Raw genomic sequence first — 13,987 nt, 5'->3', positions numbered from 1 at the left:
CCAAAGATTGCTAGTGACTCATGAAACTACAAATCCCAGGATTTCATAGCATTAGCCCATTGCTATTAATGTGGTGTCAAAAGAGGAGAATGAGGAGGATTTAAACTGCAGCATTGCCCATAATTAACAAATGGGCACTATGTAAGTTTCAGTTTCACATCTGAAAAATATCCTAGGCAAGGAAACCTTGAAGTTGGACATTGCTCGCTCATGATCTTTTTTTGCTTCTCTTTGACAGCTTTTTATGTCATTTTCCAAACCGAAGACCCTGATGAGTTGGGTCACTTTTATAACTATCCCATGGCACTCTTCAGCACATTTGAACTTTTTCTCACTATTATTGATGGACCTGCCAACTATGAAGTGGACTTGCCTTTCATGTACGGCATCACGTACTCTGCCTTTGCTGTCATTGCCACCCTCCTTATGCTGAACCTGCTTATTGCCATGATGGGTGATACCCACTGGCGTGTGGCCCACGAGCGGGATGAACTTTGGAGAGCTCAGGTGAGCATATAAAGAAGGACTTAAGGGTCTGCATTTACAATGAAATTTGGAACCTAGTGAAATTATGTATTGGGGAAAAGATTCATGTGCATATTGGTGGGGAGGAATTACATCATGAAAAATCTGTAATCCTTTCAATACAGTTATAGGAGAAAGTAAGGAGCAATAAACATCAAAATATTTTTACTCACCATTTTGGCTTAATAAAACCTAAGACTACTTACAAAATAAAATGTGGATTGTGCTGTTTTAACTATCCACCATCAGTAAGAGGAGGAGGCTGATGGTACTTGATTACAGCCAAGCAAACAGTAGAGGTATAGCTTAAATATCTCTCATCTGAAATGCATGGAATGAGAAGTATTCCTTATTTCTGATTTTTTTGGCATATCTGTATAATGAGGCATCATAGAGATAGGACCCAAGCATAAACATAAAAGTCATATATATTTTTATATGGCTTATAAACCACTGAGTTGCTGAACTTGCTGACTGAAAGGTTGGAGGTTCGAATCTACGGAGCAGGATGAGCTCCCGCTGTTAGCCCTACCTAGCAGTTCGAAAACATGCAAATGTGAGTAGATCAATCGGTACCACTCCAGTGGAAAGGAAATGGCACTCCGTGCAATCATGCAAACCACATGACCTTGAAGACGTCTACGGACACCACCGACTCTTCAGCTTAGAAATGGAGATGATCACCACCACCCAGAGTTGAACACAACTAGGGTCCATCGTACCTCAGGGACCGTCTCTCCTTCTCCCAGCATCAGAGGTTGCAATGACCAGCCCAACGCGACTTACTCTATATACCGGGTCCTAGAGAAGTGCACTTGGAAAGTACCAGACGCAGGGCTTTTTCTATTTCTGCTCCTGCCTTATGGAATTCCTTGCCTCCCTATATGAGAGCCATGCGTGACTTAGGACCTTTTACTCTAGCACTTAAGACCTGGCTTTTCACTAGAGCATTTGATCTATATTAATCATTAATTTCTGTATGTATGTACTTTCATCTTTTACAATTTAGCTTGTAAATCGCCTAGAGCATCTCGGATGGAGGGCGATTAATAAGTAATTAAATATGATGATGATGACTTAATGTCAAGGGGAAACCTTTACCTTTACTCATATGCCTTATACACTCATTCAGTACTCAATATCTTGTACAGGCAGTCTTTGGGTTATGGAAAAAAATAGGTTCTGTAGGTTTGTTTTTGTTGAATTTGCATGTAAGACAGATCAGTACATTCCAGCCTCCCCTTTTTTAGTTTAGGTCCTATAGGGAAGGGTTAACACCCCTTATAACATTTGTTTATCTGTCTGTGCCCCTGTTTAGAAGATTTCACCTCTCTTCTGTTGCTGTGACAATTGGATTATGAACATTATGGCTTCTGGAAACAAGGATTGGTGAAAAAGCTTCAGCGGAGGCACTGTTTCCCCATAATAACTTTTCCAGGAGTAAATGTCCTCCCTAGCGGTAGATTTGTCTCACTTCCTGTTGTCTAACCCCATTTTATAACTAGGAGTTGTATGCAAGTTGGATGTTTGTAATTCGGGGACTGCCTGTACATGAAATGAACTTTGTGTCCATTCAACCATCAGAAAGCAAATGTTTAACTTTCTCATTGATCCATGTGGACACTTTTCGATTTTTGAGTATTTTGGATTTCAGTATAAGGGATGTACAATTTTGTGTTGTTCTTTTTCCTCTTTCTGTCATGACGTATGTTGAGAAACATCTATTGCCAAATGTTATGTTTCAGGTTGTTGCCACAACTGTGATGCTAGAGCGCAAACTACCACGATGTCTGTGGCCTCGTTCTGGGATCTGTGGGAAGGAATATGGGCTTGGAGACCGGTGGTATCTGAGGTAGGTTTGGCAAAGAAGTGATTCCTTTAGCATTGGAAGACCCACATGTGTGTTGAAACTGTATATTTTCATTTTCCTATACCACATGACAGTGGTATAGAAAAATGAAAAAAAATATTTTTATATATTTTTATATAAAAATATTTTTCATTAATTCAGATTGCCAAACAGCTACATTTGGCAACACTATGCAAAATAATAAAAATAAATATCAAAGATCCTGACTGAGACTTAATTTAACAGAAAACGCATTCTCAGTAGTTGTGTAGTAGACATTTTCCTGGATTATTAATTTTTGCCTGCAAAGGAATATTAGAGAAAGGCAAGGCAACCTTGTTCCTACTTTTTATTCATGGTTACTAACATTTGTGCCAGCCATTGCTTTCCCCATATTGTTTTATCCAGATGTGTGAGAAATGTACAAGAGAAGTTTGCTGTAGATTAAAAGCAATTTGAAGACACAGAATAATAACATACAGTATATATTGAAAATTTGGTGCTGTTCCATTATCTGGGCGAAGGCCATTAGGGGGCGATAGAGAGAGATGGATAGTCTATTTTATGGGGGGTGGAGGATGAGTTGAAGGATTAAAACCATTTCCCCCTGTTTTCCTGTTATTCCCCCCACCCACGCCCCTGTCGTGGAAGCAACCCTCATTTATGACATGAGAAGTGGGGAGGGTGTAATGAACCTGACTCACTTTAGAAAGTTAGGAAGTGACCTACTTTAAAGGGCTGGAGTGTGAGCAGCCATTTTGGTGGTGCCCAGAGAACAATAGCACCAGTGGGGAAGTATTTGCATGCGATGACCTGATTGGTCGGATGCAAATGAGCGGGTGCCAAGATTTGAAAGAGGGGCAGAAGCAAGGATGACAGTTGGAGAAGCCCAAATGAATATTCTATGGCAGTTAGGGAGTCAGCTGGAGACAGTCTACGAGAGTTGGTCGGTGAGTTAGGGTCTGGAGGGAAGTAGCTGAAAAGCAGCTGGAAGGAATAGGATAAAGATAGTGTGAAGTTTGTTTTTATGTATTAGTAGAAAAGTCCTTTTGGGGGAAAAGGAATAGATTGAGTAAAACTCATATTGAAACATTGTTCTGTAAGCAGCAAGCATTTGATCCTATGTAACCACTACGCTTATACCACAAGAATGCTACAAATAAACTGAGTTACTGTTTCATCATAAACAAAGCCTCTCTCTCTCTCTCTCAATCTCTCGGTTAGAGATCACTCAGTGGGATGATAAAATTAAAGGCCCCCCTGCCTGAAGATGGTTTATTTTGTTTGTTCGGGGTCTGTTTTTGTTTCAGAGGGGATATAACCAGCAAAAAGGAGGAACATGGTTTTCCTCCTTCAACTCCCCCTTCCCCGTAAAATGGACTATCCTTCTCTCTGTAGCAACCCCGTGTCCTCCGCTCAGATGATGGAAGAGTATCAAAAAGTCCTCAAACATGTTGATCTTGAAAAAGTCTCCAAATTCACCACATTTCTTGGCAGTTGCAGTTACAACCAGCAGTGCCATTCTAAACTGCTGTATTTCACCCATGTGTTGTAGAAGCTAAAAAGCTGCAAATAATATAGGATTTGGTGACAGCGTGGGTTGCTTGTTTGTTTAGGTCTTCTGTCTTTAGATCCCAGCACTCCATGTGAAAGTATTGTAAATGATTATACTTTGGCAAATCAATGTGTATGTGTCCTTGACAGTTTCCTGATATTCTGTGCTAATGTTGAGTTCCCTATTGCATATTTTGTGAACATCTAATGCACTCTGAACCTTTGTGTATTATATAAAATTAATGGCTTTGCCTACACCAGTTTTTGGCTAATGTGCCACTTTTTCAGCTTCAGCGACCTTTACAGATCTTTCCAAACCAAGCTAATAGTAATTCTTTTCTTTCACAGCAGGTAGAAAATGCTGGGTTTTCACCCTTTAGTTACAGGTTTTACTTTCGACATACTTTGTTAGACTCTCCAAAACAATAAAAAGTCCCTTCCTGAGTTTGGAAAATTCCATGTGCAATTGAGACTTACAATTCTTAGAGAACTGGGATCCCATGTAAACATGAAATTATAATGGTTGTAGTTTTACAGTCCTCAGTTATAGGATTAGCCTCTCAGCACCCATTATGCTGGGAGTGATATTACAATATTCTTCATAAAAATTAGTTTGTGAGAAATGGAAATTTCCATGCAGCATGAGGAAGTTAATTTTTTTACTCTGTTTCATGGCTTTGCATACCTCTTGAGCTGCAGTTTCTGCTGGATTTCATACTTATCTCTTCCCCTTCTTCTTCTTCCTCTTCCTCTTCCTCTTCCTCTTCCTCTTCCTCTTCCTCTTCCTCCTCCTCCTCCTCCTCCTCCTCCTCCTCCTCCTCCTGCTTCCTCTTCTCCTTCTCCTTCTCCTTCTTCCTTTCTCCAAACTTCATTGATCACATTGCTTTAGAACACACCTGGCATTGCACCTGAGCATAAACCCAACAGCCTCAGCTCCCTGATAAATGAACCTACATGTTTGCAAGCATCAGTTCAGCAAATCCACACATGCTATTTTAAACAAGATATTCAGAATGGGTACATTCCCCTGAGGGTAACCATCTTCCATCAAAATAAAGCCACCCATGACATTGTTAAGAGGATCAAAATCCATGGATACATTTCATGAGGGCAGTCATCTTCCATCAAAGTGGATGGATCGATGAATGATGCAGGAAGACCTTTTGCCTACATAGATCGACAATAAAAAGGACACAGAGCTAAGAAAGAGGCTCTGTGATCTTGAGGAACCATTTAAAAGTCTATTGCTTACTTGAAGAGCTTGGGCTTTGGCTGCCTACATTTCTAGGCTGCTTTTCAAGAAATGCTGAAAAGGACCTTCTATCTCAGGCCTTGCAAAAGTATTGCCAGGCAAGTATTCTACTAGATCAAGAGAAAGGTTCTCATCCTTTTCAAAGCAATACACATTTTTGGATTTTTGAATAAAGTAATTGTGTATCTATTTTCAAAATATTGGGTGGGTCTACTCACAAAACAGCCATTTAACAGAAGGACAAATTGGTGTCGCCGGGGAAAAAGGAACTTGTCTAAGAAACTGAATACAAATTTAAAAGTGTGTGTCAACCTCCAAAAGCACATACAAACAATTCTTCCTTTCTCCTTTATCCTGCACTTGATATTCTCTTAACCCATTCACTCCCTTCAGGATGATGATGATATTGATGATGATACACACAAAAAATACTGTAGGACTCTTGAATCCAGACTGATGAAGTTTTGGAACACAATACACCAGACATCATGATTGTGGAAAAGAAAAAAGTTTGGATTATTGATGTCACCATACCAGGTGACAGTCGCATTGAGGAAAAACAACAGGAAAAACTCAGCCACTATCAGGATCTCAAAATTGAATTGCAAAATTGAATTGCAAACCAGTACAGGTGGTCCTAGTGGTCATTGGAACACTGGGTGCCGTGCCAAAAGATCTCAGCCGGCATTTGGAAACAATAAACATTGACAAAATCATGATCTGCCAGCTGCAAAAGGCCACCTTACTTGGATCTGCACACATCATTAGAAAATACATCACACAGTCCTAGACGCTTGGAAAGTGTTCGACTTGTGATTTTGTGATATGAAATCCATCATATATATCTCATTTGCTGTGACATACTGTGTTTTTGTATCAGTAAAATAATAATAATAATAATAATAATAATAATAATAATAATAATAGTTTATTTATATCCCACCCACCCCCCTCCCCAGGGGACTTGGGGCAACTTACAACATAAATAATACAGTAAGTGCAATATAATAAAATACTAAAATGAAATAAACAATTAATAACACATCAATAGATATAAAACACAAAATACAGAACAATCAAATAACAAAAATTAACTATAAAATTATGAGCATTAGATTAAAACATCACCCCCTCCTACTCTTCCCCTCTTACACCAACATCTGTCCTCCCTTTCTCCTTCCATGAGGTCAGTACGATGACCATTACTCTCTGCAACCCATTCTCTCAACTCCCCATTCCACTTCCCCTTCTACTGTTTCACTCATTTTCCTCTTGTGTTTTTCCTACCCTTCTCCTTAAGAGACTCTGAGAGCAAGGAACAAGACTGCATTCAGGTCTCGGGTTTGGGTTAGAGAATTTACGGTCCAATTGGGGGGGGGGGGGTTCTGGTTTTAATGTCAATGTGAGTCATGCTCAGCAAACAGAATTCAAAAGTCTAAGTGGATATGCCTCATTTCAAAAGGTGAAATGATCATAGGAAAAATCGGTCCCAATAAAGAGACAAGAAAGTACACGAAAAACTACATTTGTTTAAAAAATGCAGTGGAAAGGAGCTGTCAGGTTTGTTTCCTTTTTGATCGCCATCGGAAATTCATGGGCTTTTTTGAGCCGAAATGGATGTAGTGACTGAACCCCACTTGTGTAGGCACCACTTCTCCTTTCCTTTTCTCCCCAAGGTTTCATTTTCTGGATTTTTCCCCAAACATAGTAATTAAATTGAATTTTAACCTAGGGCCCTTCCACACAGCTCTATGTCCCAGAATATCAAGACAGAAAATCTTACTATATCTGCTTTGAACTGGGTTATCTGAGCCCACACTCAGATAATGTGGGATTTCCTGCCTTGCCATTCTGGGCTATAGGGCTTTCTGGAAGGGCCCAAAAGAAGTATTTTGTTTTGAAAAGATTTATCAACCTCATTGAATGTTGAACGATGGTAGAAACTGACAAAGAAAGTAAAGAGATTAGAGGGAAAGCTCTCAAGGTAAGGTTGGATTGTATGTTTTTGGTGTCGGTTTTCTCAGTGGTCCATAAATAATATTTGCTGCCTCAAACAGGGACCTAGGCTACACTTAAGAGCTGCCAGGTCAACAGCTTTTAATTCCCTATAGATTTCAGAGCCAAACCCTAAGACTAAAAGTTGAATCACATTGATGCCGCAGAAGCAGGGCAGCCAGGTGATAGAAGGAGGACTGAAACTAGTACTGGGTGCACGGTTTGTGGAAAAGGGTACATGAGGGATTCAGTTAAATAGGTCCAGAAACTAGGTAGGTAAAATGGTGTACCAGGGCCAGAGAACTCCAAACGTACATTTTTCTTAGTGGTCCGGCGTCAAAACACATCTAGCAGCTGCATCTGTTGATGCACTGACCTCGTGGAAGTGCAACAGAGAGAAACACATTCACACTGAGCCAGTGAGCCCTGTCACCAGGTGGAAATAGTTATAGATGGAGCTTAGATTTGAAAGCCATACCAGAGGGGGAAAAATCAAACTGTTTCCTTCTACAGTGCTGCTTTGCCTAGAAATAGCCTGTGTCCCGAGGCCCTGGCAAAGAAAGCTGTCTTCAAGCCTGGCACAAATTACTTATCTTCTAATATTCTGTCAAATAATATCTTCACTGTATAGCTATGGGGAAAAATCTAAATGTGGCTTCTTAAAGCTCAGATGTGACTAAAATAGAAAAGCATGTGGTAGATTTGCACAGACTGTGGAGCAATTAAAACATTTGCTGGAAAACCACATTTAATGCTTGCTTCTCCAAAATGGTTCACATACTGTTATAAAGCATTGACATCTGATATCCATATCTATATCCTGATGAGCTGAGAAGGTGTTTTGCTTCAGTTAGATGCCATCTTAGTTTGTTATCATTTGCTTTGATTTTATTTGACTGTCTTGCTTTCTTTTATCAGAATTCAAAACGATCTTGACATATTAGAGAGATGGGCCAAAACTAACAAAATGAAGTTCAACAGTGACAAATGCAAGATACTCCACTTAGGCAGAAAAAACGAAATGCAAAGATACAGAATGGGGGACAATGCCTTGCTCGAGAGCAGTACGTGTGAAAAAGATATTGGAGTCCTTGTGAACAACAAGTTAAAGATGAGCCAACAATGTGATGTGGTGGCAAAAAAAAAAAAACACCAATGGGATTTTGGCCTGTATCAATAGGAACATAGTGTCTAGATCTAGGAAAGTAATGCTACCCCTCTATTCTGCTTTGGTTAGACCACACCTGGAATATTGTGTCCAATTCTGGGCACCACAATTCAAGAGAGATATTGACAAGCTGGAATGTGTCCAGAGGAGGGTGACTAAAATGATCAAGGGTCTGGAGAACAAGCCCTATGAGGAGTGGTTTAAGGAGCTGGGCATGTTTAGCCTGAAGAAGAGAAGGCTGAGAGGAGACATGATAGCCATGTATAAATATGTGAGAGGAAGCCACAGGGAGGAGGGAGCAAGCTTGTTTTCTGCTTCCCTGGAGACTAGGACGCGAAACAATGGCTTCAAACTACAAGAGAGGAGATTCCATCTGAACATGAGGAAGAACTTCCTGACTGTGAGAGCCGTTCAGCAGTTGAACTTTCTGCCCCGGAGTGTGGTGGAGGCTCCTTCTTTGGAAGCCTTTAAACAGAGGCTGGATAGCCATCTGTCAGGGGTGATTTGAATGCAATTCTTGCTTCTTGGCAGGGGGTTGGACTCTCTTCCAACTCTTTGATTCTATGATTCTATGACTTATTGTAAAATCACATGATATATTTTAAACCATAGGCAATAGGACTATAAGAGACAGTGGACATATGATATGGGGCTGAGGATCAGAAGAAAAATGGAGCTGGGGACAGCAATGGACCATGTTTATAATGTTTTGAACTGGGTGGAATTTATTTATTTCCTATATTTATACCCCACCCTTCTCACCCCCGAGGGGGGACACAGGGCGGCCTCACAAACACCATACGGTGTCTTCATAATAAAACAATCAACAATACATTAAAATATTTAAAATATTAATAATTAAAACAATTGAGTAACATCAGTGTCTAAAATGCAGTCCAGGTCAAATCATTACCATAAGTGTTAAAATCTTCTGCTCACTAATCAAATGCTTGGTCCCAAAGCCAGGTCTTGATTTTTCTTCTAAAAGACAGGAGGGAGGTGGCTATTCTGATGTCTCTGGGGAGGGCATTCCACAAGCATGGGGCCACTGATGAGAAAAACATGAGAAAGCGGGGACTCTTTGACATTTATCAAAATGAACATTTGGTTTTAAAAAAAGATAAAATGAGCTAAGTAGTTTTTGCATCACACTCTTGAGAAGAGAGTGCAAAGTCTAGCATGTGTGATGGGCTCCTGTTCTTTCTCCTTTCCTTTTTTCCGCTTCCGCTTCCCCTTCCCTCCCCTCCCCTCCGTTCCTTTCCCTGCTACCCTCCTTTCCCTTCCCCCTTCCCCCTTCCCCCTTCCCTTCCTTCCCCTCCCCTTCCCTTCTCTTCCCCTCTCCTCCCCTCCCCTTTCCTTTTCTTCTTTCTCTTCTCCTCCCTTCACTTCCCTCCCTTTCCCTTCCCCTCCTTTCACCTCCCTTCCCCTCCCTCCTCCTTCCCTTCCCCTCCCTTCCCCTCCCTTCCCCTTCCCTTCTCCTTTCCCTCTTCCCTTCCCTTTCCCCTTCCCCTTCCCTTCATCTCCTTCCTTCCTTCCTTCCTTCCTTCCTTCCTTCCTTCCTTCCTTCCTTCCTTCCTTTCTTTCTCCCCCCCCCCCCCCTCTCTCTCATTTTGACATTGGCATCCAGTGCGGGGTTGTGGGGCAATGTCAGCAAGGAGGGTATTAATTGCATGGGGGATTCTGCTCTTGTGCTGGGAAATCTATTCTTGGTGACTGACTCTTTACATCCCTGTGGATGGAGAGGAAACAAATTAACTTGCTGGCAAGTGTAGTGGTTTCTTGTCTCATGCCATTTGCAAAACCTTCTTTACCGCTCAGTATAATCATGCCAGTATTATACTCTTGATCATCTGTGTGGGCTCTTGATCAAATGCATAATTAATTCCTGCCTATTTAGCTTCTACTGAATCTGGTGCAAATGAATCCCGCAGGTTAAATATTATGCACTGTACAGGAAAAGACCTGATGATGGAAAGGGAAATTGGCTGTCACCGACTGTCATCTCTTCAGTGCTACTTTGGTAGGGAATTTAGAACAAGGAGAAAGCGATTTTAGAAAGGGCAAAGCAAACCATAGGTGTGTGAGATAAGCCAATGCTAAAATTAAGGGGGGAAATTGAGACCCATTAATAAAGTCAACCTGCCATCATCCCTCATTTAAAGCCAGCTGTGGCCTCTGAAGCTCTAGAAAACTACTATGTTAAATGAATACTCTTTAAATCACAAAATGGTGCCAATTTGGCTCCCCTTTAATTTTAATTTTCAGCCTTCTTTTACACAAAACAGAAGCTAAGTCTTCAATCCCTGGAGCTAGGAGGAAAATCTGCAGATAGTTTATTGGCAACCGCAAGTGTTGATGTATGATGGCATTATCTGTAGTTGATGCAGCAGCAAATCTCCAAATACTTTTGGCAATAAGTCTAGCAGGAATATTGCTTATGTAAATGTAATATTGTACTGGATTCTACTCCCTTCCCACTCCAGTAAACCTTGACCTGAATCATTCTGGATATTCCCAAATAAAGCAGGCCCATCATCTTTCGAGGGTGCTTTGAATATGATTTTCCTGCTTCTTGGCAGTAGATTGGACTGGATGGCCCATGAGGTCTCTTCCAACGGTATGATTCTATGCTGAATGGCAAGTCAGTCCATAGTTAGACCTCACTGGTTCAATGGGTTGATTGTAAAGTAGTTGGGACCAAAATTAGGATTAAGGCCAGTCTTGTTTATGAGAAGTCGCAATATTGTGGGCAGTCATATTGATTTGAAAGGGAATTGGGTTAATGTTTTGTTTTCAGTAGAGGCGATAGTAGACCTGCTTACCTCCGCGATAGGGACCTGCTTATCTCCGTGATCGCATCTTCCCCTATGAACCAGTGCGTACCTTTAGATCATCCGGGGAGGCACTGCTCTCTCTCCCTCCGCCGTCTCAAACACGGTTGGTGGGGATGAGTGAGAGGGCCTTCTCAGTGGTGCCCCCACCGAGATCAGACAGACTCCTACTTTGTCCTCTTTCTGGAGACAACTAAAAACCTGGATGTTGCAGTGTGCTTTCGAGTAAGCAGTCCACCAGTAATTTTTTCCCTGCCCCTACTTTAAGTTCAGCACATTATGTTCGGCCCCCTTATCGTCCACCTCAACACTTTTGATGACACTATTCCCAGCCCTGTCTACTTGATTGTTGCACTTTCCTTGCACTCCCTTCAGGATGTATTGCACTCATGGAACCTGAAACTCAGCTATGTTATTTTCTCAGCCATATTGTTTTGATATTGTTTACAATTGTGATTGTTTTTATATTTTTATCTGATGTTTTTAATTGATTGTGTTCTATTTGTAATTTTTGGGCTTGTCCGTTATAAGCTGCTCCGAGTCCCCTTGGGGAGATGGTTGGTGGGGTATAAAAATAAAGTAGTTGTTATTATTATTTTTATTATGGTGGACAGCAAACAATCTTGACTTCTCTTGTTAACATCTTGCCTGCAGGGTTGAACATCGGTATGAAGTTCGACAACAAAAGAACCGACTGTCTGCAAAAAAATATGAGCTCCATAGAAGAGATGCCTTTGAAAAGTATTTGAAGGCCAAAATGACACCAGGAGGAGAATATGGCAGGGAGTCTCACTCCACTAAACAGGGACCCTTTGGCAGTGCTTCCAGCACACCTGAGTCATCACGCAGGAGCCCCAATTTTGGCTGGGATGTCTTGCGGTGTAACGCACGCCTGCAGGGATACACCAATCATGCCATGGAAGAAGAGGAGGTCTACCATGTGTGAGCCCAGGAACTCTTACCTCTGCACTCTGAATGGAAATCTCCAGTTGTGTCCTCATTCTAAGAGAAGAAAACGGACTGTTGCTTGTTTGCACATGCTAATTTAATTAACTATACTGTGTGGGGTTTTTTTTTAAAAGCCTGCAGTTGACACTGAGGTTTATGAAAAGGCTGGAAGACAAGGTAAACATGGAGAAACTCAGCCTTTTCACAATGGTACTGAAGATCCTTCTCAGTGCTACTATGGTGGGAACCTCATTTCCCTGTTCTATTGTATTTGTACTACTGGATTTTGGTCTTATTTTCCTATTTGTTGAACTCTTCTCATACCCAGTTTCTTACTTCCTTAAACATAGCATTGATGTCAGTTTGCAGTCAGTTATCTTTGTTTCGTGTTCAAATAATACAATAAATTATTATGTTCCTCTGTTTAAACAGTTGTACTTTCTTCTTTGTTCAAGCAATAATGGGCTAATGTGGAATCGGGACAAACTTTGTTTCTAACTTCGCCTGGATCCATTCTTTAGTTTCACTGTCCATCAAGTTTGTGGCCAGAATCCTCCTAAGCCATTTTGTAGAATGCTTGCATCAGGAGGTATAGACAAGCCTCCCTCAACAAGCCATTTTTCCATTTTCCATCCCTGAAACACTACTGGAATTTCTTGGAATAGCCTTTGAAACATTTGAGAACTGACAGACATCATACATATTGTCTCTTCAGCCATTGGCTCTATCTGTCTAAATACACAAAAAGAAAAAAAGCTTCAAACGTTTTTGAATCCAAAGTGCTGTAATAACGACCTGGTGACATTTTAGTGGCACAGTTTAATATTAATGTATTGTTTTAAAAATATGTTTAGTGCTTTCGGAGGAGCCCCAGTGGCACAGTGGGTGAAAGCACTGAGCTGTTGAACTTGCTGATTGAAAGGTCACAGGTTTGAATTTGGGGAGTGGTGTGAGCTCCCGCTGTTAGCCCCAGCTTCTGCCAACCTAGGTGCCAACCATGCAAATGTGAGTAGGTGCAAATGTGAGTAGATCTTCCCGCTGTGGCAGGAAGGTAACGGCTCTCCATGCAGTCATACCGGCCACATGATCTTGGAAGTGTCTATGGACAATGCCAGCTCTTCGGCTTAAAAATGGAGATGAGCATCAATCCCCAAAATCGGACATGGCAGGACTTAATGTCAGGGGAAAACCTTTCCTTTACCCTAGTACTTTGGGTGCCATGAAAGTCTAACTACCATGCACCTGTAGTAAAAATTGGTTTTGGCAACTGCTGAATGTCAGATTTTTAAGCTCGTCCCATCAAACTAAAGACCCTGAGGTCAGTTGCCCTTCTGTCTCTTTACTTTCACTATCTCCTTTGAAGAGTTTCTTCTATCATGAGAACCAAGAGGGACATGAAAACGGCTAGAAAACAAGACCAATACATGAACCTGTATTACAAAATGGTAGACTCATCCTTAACTTCTGTCCAGAACATGTGTGCGTGTGTGATGGAGGTGTATCCATGCCTGAAACTGGTTTCCAAAAGCGGATTGCTGCTGAATATTATTTATTTATTTATTTATTTATTTATTTATTTCAAACATTTGTACCCTGCCCTTCTCAACCCCTTTGTTCAGGCTTTATTTACCCCAAGGAGAATAAATATAGTTGTCCAAGTTGTTGGCCATCACTGCATCTTATTGTGAATTCCTGAGTTTAACTATATGTCCCACATGTATATCTATGTGAATTTATGATATATAAGTAGTGTTTTCCCAATTCTCCTCAAACCTGCTTCTTTGGGAAATTTCATTTTTGCAGGATAAACCTTGCCATTGCTAAAATATGTGTCACATCAGGAAGGTATCCATCCTTTATATGGG

At 41.0% G+C, this 13,987-nt stretch overlaps 1 protein-coding gene across 2 annotated transcripts in view; it reads left to right on the top strand.

Moving 5' to 3' along the window:
* LOC132767568 (transient receptor potential cation channel subfamily V member 6) overlaps positions 1 to 12,535 on the top strand; it is a 111,999-nt gene extending 99,464 nt beyond the window's left edge. Inside the window, exons 13-15 of one of the 2 annotated variants that reach the window (XM_060762676.2) lie at positions 239 to 507; positions 2,271 to 2,377; positions 11,829 to 12,535. In XM_060762676.2, coding sequence (XP_060618659.2) covers positions 239 to 507; positions 2,271 to 2,377; positions 11,829 to 12,120 — 668 coding nt within the window. In that variant the 3' untranslated portion in view covers positions 12,121 to 12,535. Of the gene's footprint in view, positions 1 to 238; positions 508 to 2,270; positions 2,382 to 11,828 lie in introns of those variants that run through there. The other variant, XM_067464321.1, reaches the window with a different exon arrangement.
* Positions 12,536 to 13,987: the final 1,452 nt, after the last annotated feature.

Source organism: Anolis sagrei, chromosome 2 (genome assembly GCF_037176765.1).
Source record: "Anolis sagrei isolate rAnoSag1 chromosome 2, rAnoSag1.mat, whole genome shotgun sequence".
Lineage (NCBI taxonomy): Eukaryota > Metazoa > Chordata > Lepidosauria > Squamata > Dactyloidae > Anolis > Anolis sagrei.
The sequence above is the reverse complement of the archived record's forward strand: the minus strand, read 5'-3'. Positions and strand labels throughout refer to the sequence as shown.